The sequence below is a fragment of the Sceloporus undulatus genome, chromosome 1 (assembly GCF_019175285.1).
Source record: "Sceloporus undulatus isolate JIND9_A2432 ecotype Alabama chromosome 1, SceUnd_v1.1, whole genome shotgun sequence".
Taxonomy (NCBI): domain Eukaryota; kingdom Metazoa; phylum Chordata; class Lepidosauria; order Squamata; family Phrynosomatidae; genus Sceloporus; species Sceloporus undulatus.
In genome coordinates this window covers 53001413-53022603 of record NC_056522.1, presented here as the reverse complement: position 1 = coordinate 53022603, position 21191 = coordinate 53001413, and the positions used below count along the sequence as shown (strand labels likewise).

At 39.5% G+C, this 21191-nt stretch overlaps 1 protein-coding gene across 1 annotated transcript in view; it reads left to right on the top strand.

Moving 5' to 3' along the window:
• Positions 1 to 21191, top strand: part of GLP1R (glucagon like peptide 1 receptor) — a 96466-nt gene that overhangs the window by 29320 nt on the left and 45955 nt on the right. The window contains exons 5-6 of the mRNA XM_042459230.1: positions 14576 to 14676; positions 19819 to 19925. Of these exons, the coding sequence (XP_042315164.1) occupies positions 14576 to 14676; positions 19819 to 19925 (208 nt within the window). The remainder of the gene's footprint in view (positions 1 to 14575; positions 14677 to 19818; positions 19926 to 21191) is intronic.

Below are 21191 nucleotides of genomic sequence, written 5' to 3'. Positions count from 1 at the left end.
ACAGACTGCTGCGAAGGGGCAGCTTGACGCTGCCCCTTTGAGGGTCAGATCAGGGCTGCAGCAACCACACACTGTGGCCCCAATCTGGCATTTTTCCAGGACAAAAAGAAGCTGCAAAATGTGAGGTGGCACTTTTCCACAATCCTTTTGGCATGCAGGATGTGAACGCTGCACCAAAAGAGTGGCGTAACACCGATTGCCATGTAGTCAGGCAGGCTATGTGATGCTGGCTTGGGGGTGGCATCGGGACGGCATTGGTGCATACGTTGTCCAAACACCATATCCCCATGTCAGCGCTTACTGCCAGTCTGTACAGCCCCTTAGTTGTGTTTTCCTGCATGACAGGAAGTTGGACAAGATGGACCTTGAAGCTCTTTCCAACTCTGATTCTATGACTTGTGCAGACTTATAACTTGCCAAAGTCAGTAACTTCATTACTTTTTTCCCTTCTTTCTTAACAGTGTGGTATAGAGGTGGAGAAGAATTCTATATGATTTATTTTATAAAATAATTTATAACAGAAAACAGCACCATCTTCAGAAATGAAAGCCAAATTAAAATCTATTTGAATGTTGATGTGCAAACATTTTCTAGCCTAATCCAAAATTTCTCTTCTCATTGTGGCTTCACTAGGCCCTCTTCACTAGGCCCGCAAGGCATCTAAATAGGAGAAAATCAGCCATTTCAGCAACCATGCCATCAGGTCTGGTTTTTTAAAATGCAGCAATGTTTGCAAAGGATTTGTAGAGTGTAGTGTTCCCTGGCCCTCACATGTACCCTGCCTGAGGCTAAGGTTGGAATCCGAGATAGCCCATATGCTAGTGTAAAAATTGTTAAACAGGCAGTTCTGCTTTTGCAGAAAATGTAGGTTTGTGTGGTCCCTAGTGTAGTAAATCATATTAACATACAAGCATACACACAATCCTCTCTCACATTTTTTACTTGATGGGTGAGTACCTACCTGACTGTATCAAGGCTCTATGGGATCCAGTGTAATCATGCTGTTATTTGTTTACACTGTGCATCAAGTGTATAAGGTCTTGGTCTTTGTCTTCCACTTTGGTTCATGTGTGCAACTTCTCTTTTCTGTATATTTGTGTCAGAAATTTAAGCCTTTTTGTTTGGCTACCTTAGAGTGGCAGCCCAGGTTGGGAGTTAATGGATCTGTAAGATCTTGCAGTGTCTTAGTGAAGACGCCAATTCCGATGATTGGAAGATCAGAAGGTTGGCAGTTCAGGGTCCGGGTGCTTCATGATGGGGTGAACTCCTGTCACTAGTCCCACATTCTGGCAACCTAGCAATTCAAAACCATGCAAATGCAAGTAGATAGATAGGTAACACTTCTCAGTGTGAAGATAACAGTGTTCAGTGAAGTCATGCTGGCCACATGAGTGCCAGAGCAGTCCTCGGACAATGCTGGATCTTTGGATTAGAAATGGAGATGAGCACCGCCCCCTACAGTCAGTTATTACTAGACATTCATGTCAAGGGACTACCTTTACCTTTTACCTTTAAGATTTTTACAAGCCTCTGTGTACTATGTGTCCTCACAAAGTGCTACTCCACTATCTGATACTGTGATGTGGAGGTGACCCTGGACTTTTGAAGTTACAGCAGTGGAGCATAATGTCTGGCAGGTATTACCAAGCTGGTAAAGATCTGAAAGTAGCCTCAGCGTTGGATTGTGGATTTGTGGGTGAGGGACTAGTTTAGCCAAATACTACAGATATGTCCCAGGAATGCCTGATCTGAGGAAATGTATTGCATGCCATTCATTCTGTGTGGGGTGGGGGTTAACAAAGAGAGTTGTACATGAATTACAATGGCTACTTTTGTCTGAGCATTTGGATTTTGGTCTTTGAAATGAGTTTGGCTTTGTCAAATTGGCTGTACCATAGACACTGTGATCAAAATACACCCACATCATCAAAGGGCTTTACTATACAGTTGAAGGACAGAAATAATAATTAGTATGTTCACTACAGTAACAATAACACAAAATGAAGAGAATCACGACTTCAGTAAAATCAATTTTTAAAAAACCCTTAGCAAAATGCTGAAGCATTAAAAGCCATAATATCTTTGAGATTAATTGTTATCTAAGCAAGAAGGGTATGAATTCTCTTAAAAAGTAATCAGAAGTATCTCTAAACACTAACCTGGAAATCATCTCATACATGGATGAGTTGAACCAGTTGTGACTAGGGACTTAAGTGAGTTGTTGTCTAATCTACTTGGAGGGCACTGGGTTTCAGGAGACCGGACTATACATGTTGAATTATATATGTTTTCTACCTCTCTGACAAATATTCCAATAAAAGAAAATGTGAATGACCATCTCTACCTCAGTGGAGCAGGAAAAGTACCTGTTGTATTCACCAACTTTCACCATCCATGAAGAAAAGTACTCCGATGTTAAATTTAGTTAGGTATCACTAATTAGAGCCGATCATGAGTTTAGACACCAGTATTCCTCTTTTTAAAAAAATCCATGTAGCTGTTACTGACAGTTAATTTAATGAGCCTAGACATCTGGCGGCTGGAGGAGAGCCTGCTTTCCATGGCCACTGGTGAATACTTACCCTTAGAGAGTTTTACGATGCAGGGATTTGTCTCATTTGCAGTGCCCATATTCATGTCGGCTGTGAACTGGAACATCCATACACTCCCTTCTGAATCTCAATTTTTTTTTTTCTGGCTTGATCTGCTTTATACAGATAGAAACTTCAGACTCCCCACCCCAGCTTTGTTGGCACATGGGCATGTCCTGCTTGGCAGTGTCTTTCTGAGCAAGAATAGTGGAATGAAAATAAATGAAAATGTATTTTTTCAGCTTGGGAAATATGTGAGAGCAGTATTTGCTTCCTATTGTTTTTTGGGTGTTTGGCTTACCACCCATCTTGCCCTTAAAGAAACAGCTGCCTGGCTGCCTTACCCCTATTTTTTGAAATGGCTTTTATATTTAATGTTTTTTCATTCCATAATTAAGTATAAAGTCTGAATTTGCCAACATGAAAGATAGCTTTGTTTATTCTCTTTCCTTCCTGGAGTGAGTGAAAACAATATGTCAAAATTACCCAGGAAGATGCTTTTCAGGCCAGAAACATAACTTTTCTTGATTTTGATGGGTGGGGATAGCTTTCATGAAATACATTTTATAAACTTGCTCAAGGGTCAGTCAGTCAGGGCCCTCCTCTTTTCAGTCACATACCATACACATGGTAGTTACTACAATTGCAGAAGAACATAATTGATAGAATTTAGCCAAGAAAAGTGTCTCCTTGGGAAAATAGAGCTCTTTCTTTTTAGAGATGCACCCTATCTCCGGGTTACTGTCACTAGCAACATAATCCTATTTTTGTTACCGTTTTATAATTTAAGCCCAGCTGCCAATAACAGTGTGTAGACAAAAAATGCCTGGAGCTGCTAAGGTAATCCATTTTACATTTTACAACTCCTTCAGGGTCCTAATATTTATTGTCTAATGGCACTAAATCCTCTTAAATAGAAAATCTTCCAAGGATGCAAGTTCCAAACAAGACTTATAGGCACAGTAACCACATTTGTTGTTTATGCCTTTGGAGTTTTGCTGCAGATTGTTGCAGCATAGCCATGCCTCGGGAGCCCTTTGGTGCATAATGTGATATGCTCATTTCAGAGTTGGATTTATGCACTAGCTAAGTAAATTACAGTTTACAGTCTCAGATGATGATGGGCTTTATGCACATGGAGTTGGTGGGTTAATGTTATTGGGTCTCTCAAATGTGATATAACATGATCCTTGTAATCTATTCGTCCATGTGACTGAGGCTCTATTGTATCACACCATTACAACTCTTTAGCCTTACCTAGCTGGCTATACGGAACACAGAAGTATCATACCAAAAACGAAAGATGTGGTAGGAGTGTTCAGGTAGCCTTGACCTTGCTAACCGGCCTGGGAGGTGAAGAACTGTTTAATTTGCATTATTTTCCCCACTAAATCTTTTGACCAGCCAGTGGGGATTAGTTGAATAGATGGTGATCTGGCAACCAGGCAGGTAGAGATTTGTATGTTTCTGCAGCTGTAGAGAACAACTCCCTTTAATCTAGTTCAGGAGATAGCACGCATATTCTAGCACCTGTATCCTAGCACATATATCTTCTGGTGTCTGTGTCTCTGCAGTAGTTCAGAACCTTAATGATGTTCTTTGCAGTTTTTCAAGCCTGAAACTAAGCTTGGAAACTTTCTGGAACCAAAGTGGATTTTGGAACCAACGTGTCAGGATAATCCCACCTGAATTCATAGCGCACAGTACACATATTTAAAAAATGGATGAAACTCCTCTGTAACAATGCATATTGGACACTAATCACAAGATGCTGTGCTCAAATGTTTGAAGCCTCTAGAGAGGAAGAGGGGAATCTTTTGTTATTTCCAATAAGTACCAGTTCTGTATTTTGTTCATACCATGGAGGCAGGGTGGGTAGGCACAATTCTGCTTAGAAACGTAAAAATTAATGCACCTGTGAAGCAATTTTGTTGTTTCCTCCTGAAACAACAAAACAACAAAAGATTTAAGAAGAATTGGAATATATGCAGTGTTTACTTCTAAAGCACCCTTTACAAGTCACATGGTTATTTTAATAATATGAAATGTAAAAACATGCCTCAGTTAACAAAGTATCTGACAAAGAAGGGTTTGGTTTTTTTTTACAAAGTCTTTATGTGCTTGCCCCTGTGCTACCTTCCTCCTCATCCTCTTTCTACCTGAAACATATTTAGTAGCTTTGTCATGGGGAAGGTGGTGGAGGAAGGCTGCAGAAACAGACTTTTTGTGTCAGGTTGCAGGAACCATGTCTTTAGTAAACAATGCAATAAAATGTCAGATGAGGAAGAATGTGATTCTATGCTAGTTGATCCTACTGGAGCTGTACTGTATATGCCTGCCTACAACAGACAAGATAAACAGTCATTGCCTTCAGAATCCCTTACTGACCATGCTTAAATAGCAAGTAGCTAAGCTACTTCACCAGCTACCCTACTATGTTTTTTTTTAAGAAAGCATAAATCTATAAGTTTTCCTCCCAAAATGGAAATCATAAGAAAAGTGGAGGCTGTGAAAGTAAAAACCACCCCTGGATGCATTTTGGAAGAAGCTTCAAGTGGTCTCTAGAACTTTTTTGTTTACTTATGGCAGGATTACCTGACCTTCTTCTTTGATTTCATGTTTTAGTTATGAAAAAAAGTTTGCATATACTTGTTGAAATACTCTTCTTCTTTCGTTGTGGTATAGGAACTTATCGTTCTTCTTTCAGTGTTATTTTTGCATCTGTCATTAATTTTCTTTTTGAAAGGTAGGGTCCAGGAGCTTCATTAACTGAAATATACGTACATTATTTGTTGAAATAAGGTTGCCATAGAGTTTTAATATAGAGGTTACATGCATGCACATTTTCTTTCTGGGCAGCAACACATTCCTCCATATGTTCTGTTCTTGGCTTGATAAATTCATGGAGGTTATATTAAGATAGGTATGAAGCCTTGTGCTGGCTGAACTGGCCTTAATCCGTCTGAACTTCCATTCAGCCAGCATAAACCCCTTGTTCCATTTGATCTTAGCAATCAGCTATTTGACGGATTGGCTGGCACAAGGGCTGAGAACAACCAACTGAAGAGCCAAAAAGGGTGCAGAGGTGTAGTCAAAGTATGCCATATCCAAATCTTACTCAGCTCAGAGACACAGCCCTTATGCTGGCACAAAGTAATTTCCAGCACTTGAAAACCAATGGGATCTCCTTTAATATAAAATTCCTGGTTTCCAGTCCATCAGCCAGAGCTGTACCTATCCTGGAAAGACCTAGGTTTAGATACAAGACAGCTTCAGAATGCCTAATTTCCCCTGAGTTGGCTGTTGACCCACTTGTTAAATTTGCACTGTTGATCTATATTTCATTCAGTTCATTATTGGTAGTGAGTTTCTGTCTTTGATTGGATGGCTGCCTATGAACAGAACACTGTGCTGCACATGTTCTGTGAAAGGTTGGGATGTAGTTCAAGGTTGGAATGTAGATCTGTAATCTATAGATTACATTTTCTCTGAGAATTGTACATTACCGGTGGGGTTTTGGTTTATCCTATTGTAAGTGACTCCTCAGAACCAGTTTCTTCACTTCCCTGTGGGACTGTTATAGTAGTGTCTGAAATTAAATCCTGCACATGTTTAGACTCAGGTAGAAGCACTGAAATAAATGATATTTTGTATGGTTTGGCTTTGAGTAGTGGTGAATTTGATGTGTCATGGATCACATCTAGAAGCATGCATGTATGTTAATGTTTCCAGTAATAGATAATATCTTTATATCCACACATACATGTACTGAAGAAGAATCTATATTCCTTCACTGTAATTACTATTAGTGGATTAGGGAAAACCTAATATTCCCAATTATTCAGCTTTCCCCTGAGTCTTTTTTAATTCTGAAAGTTTCCAATAAACTTTACAGAGCAGCTAGCTTTTAACCTGGCAGTTCTTACTAGATCACCCATAGCAGAATAAAATTAAATATGTTTAATGTATAAATGAATTGCTTAGTTATTTTAAATATTAGATGTTTTATTGTTTATTTTATGCTTTTTATGAAATATGTATTTCAATATGTGGATTTTATGGTATATTGATTGCAAATAAAGATGGCTGATTATTTTGTCTGGTAAGTGGCTGTGCTGTGGATTTGTCCAAGCAGGCTGCTAGTGAAGTGGAGGTAAATGAATATTTATTTTAGTATTATTATATTAATGTGTATCCTAGCTTTTTCTATGAATGGGACTCAAGGCAGTTTACAAATTATTAAATTTATATGCAAATTCATTTTCCATGGAAGCTCCATTCATAGGACTGACACATGTGCTTGTTAACTGGGTCAAATAACTCCCTGCCCACAGTTCAGACCTTCTCCACACCTTTGATACCCATTTTATTACTGTCTCATGGGATAGACTCCAAATAATAATAATAATAATTTATAGCCCACCACCCCCCAGAGGATCGGGGTGGGTTACAATAAAAAAATAAAATATAGTAAAATAATAACACAATCCCTAACCCACAATTTAAAATACAACAGCATAAAAGTCAATTGTTAAAATCGCAATAAAAATTACAATAAAATTTAATCCCCATTGCAATGAAGATTCCCCATTACAAAGAGATTCCACCTCTTATGCCTTAAATGGGACAATTTATGTTGCAATTTCACTTTGACCTAATCCTTCTTTATTTATTCTTTGGACTTCTTTCACTTGAATGACATATAGGAACTGTTGGGACTCCTCCTGACATGGATCTTCATGTATCCCTGGGATACATGCCTCTTGCTGGCACTTGCATGCTTCCACTGACCACACTGGGGCCAGGAGAGCCTCTGCCATGGCAGAGCAACATTAGCAGCCCTGACAGCCACAACAAACCTTTACTGTATCTGCAGAAGTATCTCTAAGTCTTTAAGTTTAGCCACACATGCATCATGGCTTAAATTCTGTGCCTCTTTGTTAAACTGGGATGCCAAGAATACAGCAGCGTACTTTGGCTCCTCCAGCTGTCTTTGAAGTGCCGTCATTTGGAATTATGTTCTCTCCTTTGTAACTAGAGCCTGTAAGAGTCATATGTATCCTGACATCTCTAACTAAATTCACTGGCTGGACTTACTCAGCTGCTGCTGCTGTTCAAAATAGCCGAAATTCTTCAGCCAGGGCTAACCTTCCCCTATTAAGCTGATCTTCCATCTGTTCATTTTCCTCCCTATATTTCTCAAGTTTTTTCTTCTACTCATTACCAAGGCAATCTATACTTTTCTGGCTCTTAAGCCTCAGTTCCTTGACCTGACTCTGAAGATCCGCAATAAGTGCTTCCTATTCCTCGGGGGGGGGGGGGGATACAGACAGCCCAGAAAGGCTGCTTAGAGCTGCACTTTTTAGGATGGATTGGGGCTGTGGCAAACAGATGCATGACCCTGGTCCAGCCAGCTTCTGACCCAAATAGGAGTGGATAAGATCAACTCCTATTTGGGGCAGAAAAAAGCCTCCTCTTCTCCCAAAGAGACAGCTTTTCCTCCCAAGAAACCAGCTCTGGGGAAAGTGGCATCTAAACTCCATGACTCCAAGCAGGAGATAAGCTGGCCGGCATGTAATCACCAATCTGGTTTCTCTCCTGCTTGAGGGCATGGCATGTCTAAATTCCACACCCCAAAGCCAGCTCCAAGCTGGCTCAAATAGACCATCTGTTTCAGCCCTAAATTCCTGTAAACCTTTCCCCAGTTGAAACTGCTGATTTTGGCTGAACCAAAATCTTCAGAAAACCTTGGCAAACCTTATATTTCACATCCTTTACTTTTCTGAAACATCCAGGGTGCAATATGGACTTGCCCTGATTCCTAATCCACTACCTAAGCTTGTCCACCTTCTGTAGTTGTAGAAATCACGGATCCTCTGCCATTTTGCCAAGTGAAAATTACTGGGAAGATCCAAAATTACTTTTAGAAGTATTCCAATCAAAATGGAACATTTTTTGGTTGAATTGCCATCCAAAACACATGTGTGTGCATTCAGAATTACTTGCTGACATGTGTGTACTTAGCACATGTTGCCTGCCCACATTCTCCATCAAAAACATTAAGAGCAGTGCACTGTTTGTTTGTTTTTTCTGGGGTGGGGGGGAGTCTTCCAGGCACTAAATCTCTACAGGACCTAATAGGCTGAAGTTTTAAAAAATGGATGATTAACCAAAGTGACTCAAATAAAAATGAGGTAGAAGGACAACCTGTTTTTGCAGCAAAAACAATTATTTCTTTAGTTTTTTTTGTGGGGAAAATTCCACTCCTGTTTGAGGTGGAAAAAAGCTGCTCCTTTGCTGCTGGAGCCAGCTTTTCGGCGGCTCTGAGGAAAATGACATCTAAATGCCACGCCCCAAAGCTGAACAGAAGCCAGCCGGCATGTAATCACCAATGTGGTTTCTGTCTGTCTTGAGGGTTTGGCATGTCTAGATGCCATGCTGCCAAGCTGGCGAAGAGCCAGACTTTTTGGGCCGTCTGTTTTGGGGCTGTCACACAAAAACTGTATCTGGAGCCAATACACTCCTACATTGGGTTTAGACATAGGAAAATTTAGGATGAATTCCCAGTTTAGGTGAGTGTCCTAGTTTAATTACCACATTTCTCAAGTGTGATTAATAGAAATCTGCCATAGATGAAAACTGGTGCATACAAGATGAAGATTATATAGCACTTAACATACATAAATGGTTTATAAAATATTAATAATTCCAGTTCTGCAAAATAATTTTTACATTACAAAGTGCTAAGCATTCTGAAATTGAATCATTTGCTTCTCATCAAGCTCACAGACTGTTTAATTTTGTACAATGACTTCTATTTCTATTGTTACCCTTTCACATCCCTGTATTTCATTGATGATTATCCTTGAGGGAGCTTTTTGAGTATAGGCCAAATGCTTCCCAAGAGGCTCAAGTCCCTACTACTTATTTTGGCAGTGCTGTGGATAAAAGGTTTATCCCCCAAACATGCTCCAAATGTTGACTTTTAGAAGTTCTATTCATCACCTTAAATTTTATTTGGGCAAGAACAAAACCCTTAATGGCACCATGTTTATGAGGGAACCCACTTTTTATGGCCTTTCCTTGAAGTTAATGACAGCCATTTCTGGCTTTCTTCCAGCTTCATTTTACACTTCTGGGGCTAATTTACTTTACTTTCTGACAATTGGAGTAATGTGAAATGAGTTGGGGAAGAACAGAAACAAGTGCTCAATCAGCATAATTGCTTTTGCAGCAAAAAAATGGCTTTGCATATGTGAATGCAGCATGATGATTATCATCCCTGGAGTCTAATTAAGAAAGGGAGGGAAGTCCCAGTTAAGTGAATACAAATGCAGTCTGTGAACTCGTCTTCTCCCACCATGAGCTGGCATGGGATAAATAAGGGTCACTACACCTTTCTGGTTTTAAACACAGAAAGGAAATCTGTCTGTGGAATTTAAACTTTTTGATAGGGAGTAAAACCTGCCTTGAATCCCCTTGTGGAGAAAGGCAGGATATAAATCCTGGAAATAAAATAAAATAAAATAAAATAAATAATTATTAATCATAATAAGGTGGGCATTATCAGAGACTAAAAGATGCATAAATGTATTGTGAGCCTTGGAAGAGGTAGCCTCAGAAGATGGAACTACAATAAAGTCTCCCTGAAAAGTCCTGCTTTAGGAAAGAGATGCACAAAGGAAAAGGTATGTCTGTTGTGTGCTGAGTCAAAGAAAGTTAAAATAATGAATTTGGAAGAAACCTCAAAGGCCATACAGTCCAACACCTGCCACACAGACATAAATAGTCAGAGCACCCCTGACAGAGGGCCATCCAGCCTCTGTTTAAAAACCTCCAAAGAAAAACACTCCACCACACTCAGAGGAGACTCCACCACACACTGTTTAATAGCTCTTACTGGCAGGAAGTTCTTCCTAATATGTCTGTGGAATCTCTTTTCTGTAGTTTGGATCCATTGCTTCCAATCGTATTCTCTGGAGTAGCAGGAAACAAATTTGCTCCATCTTCAGTATGACATCCTTTCAAAGTTATTTCCACATATATCATTGTAATTTTGATAGGTCTTCTGTGACTGCGGACTTTTTCACCCTGGGATCTATGTACTTCCATCCTGAAAATGGTTAAAGTGTTGGCATCCCAGAAAACCAAGCAAATTCGCTAATGCTTATCACACACAGAGCATAAGAGGTTAAAAGCTCTATAACTACTTTTCCATTCAACTTTTACTACTACATTGGAGCTTCATAACTGGATAAAACTGTGCTTAATCATGGAGGTGAACACAATTATGTTGGATTCTGCTGTGGTTCTACAGAACTATTCCTTTCAAAAGCATTTTAGTGGAGCGTGACAAGATTACAAATATTTCTGCTGTCACTACAGTCTTAAAGGAAAGGAGATGTGGGAATAAATAGTAGCAATAATTCAGCCTTCTCTGAAGATGCCAGCCAGAGATGCTGGCAAAATGTCAGGAAATAACTCTTCTAGACCATGGTCACATAGCCCAAAAAACCCACAAAAAACTATGGATGCTGGCCATGTAAGCCTTTGACTTCACAGTAGCAATAATTGTATGCTGCTTTGGTAGATGTAGCTTCACAACAGAAGTAGCAGCAGTTGAACAGTAAAAAGATTGGTCATAGAAGTTTTATAAACAAACAAACAAGCTTCATTTATATACCGCTTCATACCGCCTAATCAGTGTCTAAGCAGTTTACAACTGTAAACTAATTGCCCCCAACAATCTGGGTGCTCATTTTAGCGACCTTGGAAGGATGCAAGCCTGAGTCAAGCTTGAGCCCTTTTGCTGGTCTTGAACTCGCAACCTTATGGTTTTGAGTGAGTGGCTGCAGTACAGGCATTTAACCAATGCGCCACCAGAGTTCACCTTATCTGTCATCCAGGGTTGTTATTCAAAGCCAATATGCTGTTTGTGTAATTGATAAATTTAGGTTTGTGTGGGCTGAGTGTAGCAGCTGAAAGAAGAAATTTCTGTGTTAGAATGTATTGTCTTATACCATCAAAGGGCAAACCACTCTGTCAAGAAGCAGCGAGTCAATCTACCACAGAAAATCATTCTACTCATTTCTGGAAGAAAATTGTTACCTTTTTTGAAACATTTCCCCTGCTGAGAATTAAGAAGAGTTATTAAATCTGGGAGAACTTACATGGTTCAACAGCTAAGCACAACACACTGAAAGGAAAATATACTCTGCTTCTTCTCTGTCATCTTGTCTTTTGCTGTCTGGATAATATGTGATAGGTTAGGACATGCTGTAAATTGTTTCTAAAATAAATTATGTGACAATTTATTCCAAAGGACAATTGGATGACTAATCTCCCACCATTTCTGACACACAGCTGTAATAAAATGCAGATCAGGTTGGTTGTTTTAACAGAGAGAGCATTTAATTTGCTTTTTTATTTCCAGCATAAGGGAGCTAGCTAATGAAATATTTGTGAGCCTCCTGGCATGCAATAACATATTTTCCTATGTATAAAAGTGTTTAGCCAGATGTAGTATTTGATTTGATTTACAAGCTCATCCAAGAATAAGATAAACGATGACATTAACTCCAGTTCTAACTATTGCCCTCCTCTATCACTCTTTTATCAGCATACAGGGACTGTTTGGATTATGGGCACCAATCCATATATTTAAACATTTAATACTAATAGGATGTAATTGACATGGAATCTAAGCAAACTGGCTGTTAAGGCTGTTACTTCTAAGAAACTTTTTTTGTGTGAAAGCAAGCAACGCAGATAACAAAGTAAACCAAAACTCCAGCCTAATTGTGTAGCATAATTTCTAGAATATTGGTCTCTTTTGTGTAAGACTTAAATGCTTATTGATTGCATGGTTCTACAGAACCCAGTGCAAAAATAATATCCCAGAGAAGAAACAAAAGGACAGCAATTGGACACTAACCTAAAGTTGTTTTGATCAAGGCAGAATAATACATGATGATATGGCACACTGACTCACCATCCATGAGTATACTTTCATAAAGAGAAGTATATACTGCACAATTCTGGAGAACTCCATGGCTTTTGTGTGACCTTTGTTTTAATTTGCCTCATACCTTCTGGTACATTTCATCATTTCAATACTTTTGGGAACTTATTCAGTATTCATATATGTCATTGGAATTGATGTGATTTTAATAAGTTCATTGTTTATTATCTCCTGCTACTTTCAGTGACTTGCCTAAACTAGAGGAGAGTCAGTCTGGTGATCCATCTAGTAGTTATATTTCTTAATTATTTAAGAGGCTTTCAACCCACCTTTCAGGACACACTGCTCTCCTAAGACAATGCACAAGGGCTAGAACATAGGAAAATATACTGTATATATTATATGTAAGTCTATACATTTTAGTAAAAAAAAAAAATAACTCAAATAACCTGGGTCAACTTGACCATGGTACAGTGTAAGTACTATACTTTGATCAAAAAAGAAATTATTGCCTTTTCTGAGAAGAGTGGCAAAAGGCAAGAATACATCCCAGGAGCACTTAAAAGAAGCACCCACTCCCCTGCACAGCAGCAGCACTTCTGACCTTTGTGAATGCCTGGGTGGGAAAATGGCAGCAGCTTTTTGATGCTTCCCTCAAAGGCTGCAGAGAGGAATTAGGCTTTGAAGGGATTGGAATAACACATTTGTGTATGTTTGTCTGCTTTTGGGGGTTGAAATCAGGCAAAGTTATGTTAATGTTAAAGGCTATAATCATTGCTAACGTGGACCCAAAATACATGGCAGAAATAGTACAGTTTGAGACCACTTTAACTGTCCTGGTTTAGTGCTAGGTAATCCTGGGAACTGGAGTTTATTGTAGCACCAGAGCTTTCTGACAGAGAAGGCTACATATCTCACAAAACTACAGTTCCCAGAATTCACTGTCATTGAGCCAGGGCAAATAAAGTGTACTCAAACAGGATTATTTGTGTGGTGTGTTTTGGACCATACTCACCATTTTCTTTGATTTGCCTTTTCATCCTTTTTGACCTGTGTGCACTTTCTTAGCCTCACCTGTGCCTGTTACATTTTACACTCAACATATCCACAGGTCATATCAAAATCCATAATTTTGGTGCCCAAACCTGCCCTCACTTTATACATGAGGTCTTCTTATAGTTGAGCATATATGGTAATTATAACTATAGCAAAAATATATTCTAGAAGGTACTAGTGACTGATTTTTTTTTAAAAAAGTATGTACCAGAATTGTTGAACTTAACAGTTAGATAACAAACAGTGGTTGTCTGATATTGCTCAGGACTCAGCTTCATAAGTTCAGTGTTAACTTCATGGTACAGCAACCTCCTTGAGGTAGAATGGTGACTTTCCTTTGTCAGAATTCTGTATATTCAATCATAACAGCAAAACTCATGAAGCCCAAGCAGTTTTATAAACCAGGAGGCAAATCTTAGTTTGTTTACTTGAGCTGTGACAAACTTAGGTTCCAACTTTGGCCTAGTTTAGTTGTGCTAGTAAATTATTCTAGTCAGGACAAGAAAAAACCTAGGAATTGAAAACCATGATATGCACCTGCCTGCATGATCAGTTTCAGATCTTAGTTTTCTTCCAGTTCTGGAAACACGGGGGAGGGGGGCACAATTTAAGCTCCTTTCCTATGGCTGAATCTTCACTCCAGAAATAATCCAATTTGACACCATTTTAAATACCATGGGTCAAGGCTGTGGAATTCTGGGAATTGCAGTTTTGTGAGATATTTAGGCTTCTTTATCAGGGAGTTTTGGTACCACAACAAACTACTATTCCCAGAATTCTGTAGCATTGAGCCATCACAGTTAAAGTGGTGTCAGACTGGATTGCTGCCAACCAACATTTAATAACTCTTTATTCTTCACACGTCAACTGCACTTGTTAAATGAGGGTACTGATCATTTACTTTTGCATCAGTTACTTTTATTTGTCCTTTTCCTTCATCATGTTTTTTATTCCTGGTCTTGGACAGGGCAGGTTTACCGCTTCTGTACGCTTGAGGGCACATGGTTGCTAGAGGAGAATTCTACCAATCCCTGGAGGAACATTTCTGCATGCATGCTTCCTGATGAAGTAAGTATATAAGATTTTCTTGCAGAATTAGCAACCTGAATTCAATGTCTTCTATTCCCAGACACAAAAGCAGTGCTGTTGTATAAATAAATTGCTTTGCTTTAGAGGTAACAGAGCATGTAACAATTTTCTAGTTCTGAAATATTCTTGATTCTTTCAGACTTTCCAGTGGGGTTGAAGCAAGTAGCTTGAGTATAGCAACCTTAAATTTATCACCAGATCATACCAGAATAGAAGTTGCAAGTACAAAGGAAGAGCACTCAACTTTGTGACACTGAAAGAAAACAAGAGACTACATTGATGAAGTCATATGACTCCTTATTGTTTCTCATGGTTTCTTCTTTTAGGCTATATGTTGCCTCTGAATGTTTTGATGGCCCTCCAAATATCCATGCACTAATTACTGAACTCTCTGAGGCATGGTGCTGTGATGCCAATTTGTAGGGGCTGTTGTGGCAAAATGAGCTTTGAACAAGCAGATTTTATTCCAAACACACACCACATGTCTCTTGTTTTAAAGCAAAAATATTAATTTGAAGCAACAATATTTTCCTGCCATCACATTGTCTAAGTTTGGCAGTGCAGCAGCAGGGAATATGACCCCTGATGTCTTGGGGGAATTGCAAAGCTTGAGATGAAGTTACTCATCCTGATTTTAGGAAGATAATAATGCAGGGGAAAATAATATTTGGAGGATGGTTCAAAAGAGTGGTGTAAGACACATCAGTCTTTTAAAGGATTCTTACAATTTTCATTATGTCGTCTTTAACTGGGCAACGCTGACATACAGCAGTGGTTCCCAACCTGTGGGTTGGGACCCCTTTGGGGGTCGAATGACCCTTTCATGGGGGTTGCCTAAGACCATTGGAAAACACCTATTTAATTACAGTTATGAAGTAGCAACGAATAATTTCATGGGTTTGGGTCACTACAACATGAGGAACTGTATCAAAAGGTGGCGGCATTAGGAAGGTTGGGAACCACTGACATACAGTATTCCATTCTACAAAAATATGTCCTTGCATCTCACAGTATGCTAAGTAATAACTACATGGACCTTTTGGAGCAACTCAGTGGTAAATCAGCATTCTAAGCCAAAGGAATTCAGAGCTCAAATCCTTATGAATCAGTTGTTGTAACATTGAAAAGTTTTGCTGCAAGTTTAACCATGCACAAACAGGTCAAAATATGAAGTTCTAAATAATAGTTGAATTCTAAAGTATGTAATCGTTGTTCCTCGCATGAAATAAATCACTTTAAGGTAATTGCATAGAAGCCAGGATATAAATTAAAAGGTAAAGGTTTTCCCTTTGATAAGAATGTCTAGTCATGTCCAACTGTAGGGGGCAGCACTTATCTCCATTACTATGCTGCAGGAGCCAACATTTGAAAAACAACTTTGTGATTATATGGGCAGCATGATTGCACAGAACGCTGTTACCTTCCCACCGAAGTACCTATTTATCTACTTGCCCTTCTACATGCTTTCAAACTGCTAGAATGACAGGAACTGGGACTAGTGACAGGAGGTCACTCCATCACATGGCACTTGAATCTCAACCTGCCAACCTGCCAATCTTGTGATAATCAGAGTTAGCATCTTAACCACTAAGCCACCACATTTTCTGATAATTCACAAATGCAATACTCCAGAGTAGCAACAGACTGCAGCCATTGGCGTTGTATAGACGGGCCCTATTGGGTGCCGTCATTATGCGCGAGGGGCGGCACTTCCTGATGTGCCTTTCCCCTCGCATGTAACGAGGGCGTAAAAATGGCAGCGCCCTATACACATGGGCGCCACCATTTTGACGTGATACACGCCTAGCGTCTGCATGTCTCGGCACCATTATGACGCCACAAGTGCGCCATTAGCGCCTTGCGGCATCATAATGGCACTGCAGAAAGAAGCTGATTTTTGCGGCTTCTTTTTGTTGCGCGAGGGAGCTGTGCAGTTTGTCCTCTGCGGCTCCCTCGCGCACCAAACGGGGGCGGCGGGAGACCACCCTTTTGGGCGGTCTGTATCCCGCCTTAGTTACCTTTACAACAATTCTGTAAGGCACTGTTAGGTTGCCCCTATATTGTATTAGGGAGTTGAGCCTGAGAGATATGTGTTGCTTAAAGCCAGCTACTGAAACTACGACCAACATGAAATTTCAAGTGGTGACTTCCTGGTACTGGAAGAACTATGCCAGATCAGACCAAAAGCTTTTCTAGCTTGATACTCTGTTGTCACAGAAGACAAGAAAATACCTATTGAAAGACCTTAAGCAGGAGTACAATAGTACCCTCCCCCTCATCCCAATATGCTGAAGCAAACTGCACCAACAATTTTCTACAATGCTTTTATAAGAATATCCAATGGGATTGGGAAGAATACAGGCAGAAGACAGAGGATACTGGAGAAGGAATTCTCCAGGTTGCAAATGAGGTTAACTGAAGTGCAAGAGGTCCCAAAGCTGGCTTTCCCATGTGCTTCAGCATTTTTTTTCTGACTGTCTCTGCTATTTCAGTGGATTGTATTCAGAGAAGCTGAATTACAGTGCTGCCATTTTTGTCTCCATTTCACCATTATGGAAAAGGCTTCCAAGAAGGCAGATGCTTAATGGTAGCACTTGGGCATTTGGCACCTTCTCATTACCATAAAGTAGAGAGCTTTGGGGGTAATGATATAAAAACCCTGAATACTATATGGCATCCTGAAATGTAAATACTTATTTTTATTTTTCACTTAAACCAGTCTGACCATCCTATTCTCACACTACACAGTAAAATTTAAAAATGCAACAAGAAATATTCCTTTTTGGAGGTTCTAATCTGATGAAAGTCAGTACAGATTTGATAGTGGTTCTTAAGGATAAAATCTAACTGGATAGATTGAATTAACTTTCTTTTTTTCTTATTAAAATATTATGCAAAGTAAAATTACATCGTAAGGCTCTCATATACATATCATGATGTTATGACATTACAATAAGGAATAAGGAGACTTTAAAAACAGATTTTTTTATTCATATGGGCGGGTTATAAACCGCCATAAAGTACGCACTCCGCGCGTACTAGGGTTAGGAAGGGCCGTATTAGGGTTAGGAAGGTTCTTAACTTCCTTATGGCCCTTCCTGCCAGTATGCGCGGAGCGCGGACTTTATGGCGGCACCCATCCAGATGGGCGCCACCATTTTGACGTCTTGTACGCTGTGCATCCAGACGTGTCGCAGTGGAAGTGACGCCGCGAGGGCGTGCTCCGCCCCTCGCGGCGCCACTTTCGCATTTCGAAAAGGAGCGCCATTTCGGCACTCCTTTTTCGCTGTGCGGGGAAGCCTCGTGGTCTGGCCGCTGGGGCTTCCCTACGCTGCGAATGGCGGTGCAAGGGGCTGTTTGTAACCCGCCACAGTTTTCAAAATGTTGTTAGCCACCTTGAGTCCCTATATTGGAAGAATAAATATATATATATATATATATAAGTGGTGGTGGAGGAGGAGGAGGGTGGAATATACAGTAAATGAATATATAGTGGGTTCTTGGTATCCGCTGGGGTTTGGTTCCTGGACCCCCTGTGGATAAAAAAAAATCTGTGGATGCTCAAGTCCCATTCAGTACAGTGACATAGTAAAATGATGTCCTGCACATAAAATGTCAAAGTCAAGGTTTGCTTTTTACAATTTATATGTTTTTGCTATATTTTCATGCTGTCAGTGCTTGAATCCATGGATAAGGAATCCGTGGATAAGGAGGGCCAACTGTAATTACAGCAACAATCAATAAAAGCTGGCCAAATATCTGAATATAATAATAATAATAATAATAATAATAATAATAATAATAATAATAATAAATTATTTATTTGTATCCTGCCCACTCACAAGGAATCCGGGTGGGTAAGTCCATTTATAAATTACATTGACATACCCCTCATTCATATGTTGCAAATGTTATTAAATCTTCCATCCACTGGATCACAGGACATAATGTGTTATCTTTCCAATACTGGAATATCAGTGTTTTAGCAGTCGAGTCATTTATGCTATGTGTTAAGTTCCAAAATGTGGGTGAATAATTTTAAATTTTCTGTACATCACTAATTATCAAATAATTTTCTAGTACTAAATTTATTTTTGTATTTATTTCCCCTAAGAATAGGGCATATGTGGGATATTTCCAAAAGATATGGTTTAAAGAAGCATTAACAGTACAGTAGTGTAATGCAGTGGCTCAAATGGTGAGATGCTAACTCTGTTGATTGCAAGATCGGCAGGTTGGCAGGTTGAGGCCCGGGTGCTGCATAATGAGATGAGCTCCGTCACTAGTCCCAGCTTCTGCCAACATCAGAGTTCGAATGCATCCAAATGCAAGTAGATAAATAGGTACCACTTCTCAGTAAGCAGGGGCTGGATGGCCATCTGTCGGGGATGCTTTGATTGAGAGCTCCTGCATGGCAGGAGGTTGGACTGGGTTGCCCTTGTGGTCTCTTCCAACTCTATGATTCTATGAGTGGGAAGGTAACAGTGTTTGGTGAAGTCATGCTGGCCACATGAGTGCCAGAGCAGTCCTCGGACAACGCTGGCTCTTCGGCTTAGAAATTGAGATGGGCACCGACCCCTACAGTCGGTTATGACTAGACATTCATGTCAAGGGACTGCCTTTACCTTTACCTTTTAGTGGAATGCTGAGTCATTGACATATTCCTGTTCTGACTACCTCTCTCTTTTTTAAAAGAATCATTTCCAAACTAAAACCTATCAACCCAAAACACTCACAGACCACCAGGTTGGGTCATAAGCCATTTATCATCAGCATTGGTGTTTATGAAGAACTTTCTTTTTATTTTTCTTCTCCTAATGTAGGAGAAGCCCCCACATACTTCATTCAGAATGTAAAACCCAAAGTAAGAGTCAGTTTCAGTGCAATAATTCATCTCTTACAAGCCTGAATAACAGAAAACACAATGTTTGAAACTTGCTAATACTATAGAATTGATGTCAGTGATGTGTTTTTCCTTTTTATCTTTTGGTATGAGATTGTTGGCTCAGCACTTCTTCCTGATTTACTAAATTATGCCTTGTATTAGCAGCTGTAACGGAGATGGATTAGTCCAATAGCTGTACCTTACACTTGAGCTTTCTTTGTATTGCTGTGTTGTAGGATTCACCAGAAAAACAGATGCTATTCCTTTCTGTCATCTACACTACTGGCTATGCTCTTTCTTTTTCTGCCCTTGTCATAGCAACTGGTATCCTCCTTGGATTCAGGTAAGCTTGATATGTCTGGAAAGAGTTGGAAACTCTGAAGTATAAAGAGCATTTGAGCTGTATCAATTTGTTCCGATAATTCATGTTGCATAATTTTAGAAACTCAAACCATGAAATGCAATAATATGATTAGTTCAAAACAACATGAAAATTTAACATCACGTAACTGTTTGGGGATTCTTTCAAGGTCTGACTTTAAAGATATAGTTGTGATAAGCAATTAAATGCTGCTTGTCTCGGGTGAGGGAGCAAGCCGCAGTGCAAGTGTGCCTGTTTCACTATAGTTTAACAGATAGCATTAATCTTTTGCCTTTATCAGTTAGAGCCATACTTGCCTTTCACTGTTGCTGGCTCTCAGATTCTGAAATAGCTTTTATTTGTGCTTTAGAGATTTTTTTTTCCACTGAAGAAGAAGAAGTAGTAATAAAAGTCTTAGTTTGAAGTGATGGTACTGTTCTTTTTTGTCAGATGGCATTGCTTGAGAAAACGTTGAATGACTAACTCAGATATGGCTGAAAGATCTTGCAGTAATGTTCAGCTTCGTAACACTGACAGAGCATTTGTAGTTAGATAGACAAAAGAGCAGTTTGTCTAGTCCATCAGTGCCTTGCTGTTCTACAAAAAAGGAGTAATATACTGTAGCAGCACCTTTAAGACCGATTTTTATGTTAACATGAGCTTTAGTGGATATCAGCCCACTCTTTCAGATGTAATATAGAATGATATTAAAGCCTCAGGTTATTGAACATAGTTTTATAGTTGTGGAAGTGAAATAAAATGTAACAGGTTCCATAAAGATGCAAATTGTGGCCCTTGCCCTAAACCCTCTAAGGGCTATCTGAGGTGATACAGGTCTTTTATATCTTTGAAGTGGTGTGTTAGTATTGATGTGTGAAAGCAATAAATGTGCTTACAAAATGTTAGTTCTTTCAGTGTCTTCTTTTAGAAGATTCATTTTGCTATATATGTAATAGTGAAGACTCAGTATCAATATATGTTTGTTGTTATTAACTGCCCTTGAGTCAGTTTCACATGGAATACTGTAACCAGTTCTGGGCACCACAATTCAAAAAGGATGTTGAAATGATGGAGCATGGCGAAGGGTTTGAAAAATGGTGAAGGGTTTGGAAACCATGCCCTATGAGGAGACTGTCCCAAAGGGGTGGCTTTGCACTGCCCCTTTCAGCGCCGGATTGGGGCCATGAAAACTGCCCATGATGGCCCCGATCTGGTGCTTTGCTGACACTAAAAAGAATGGCAAAATGC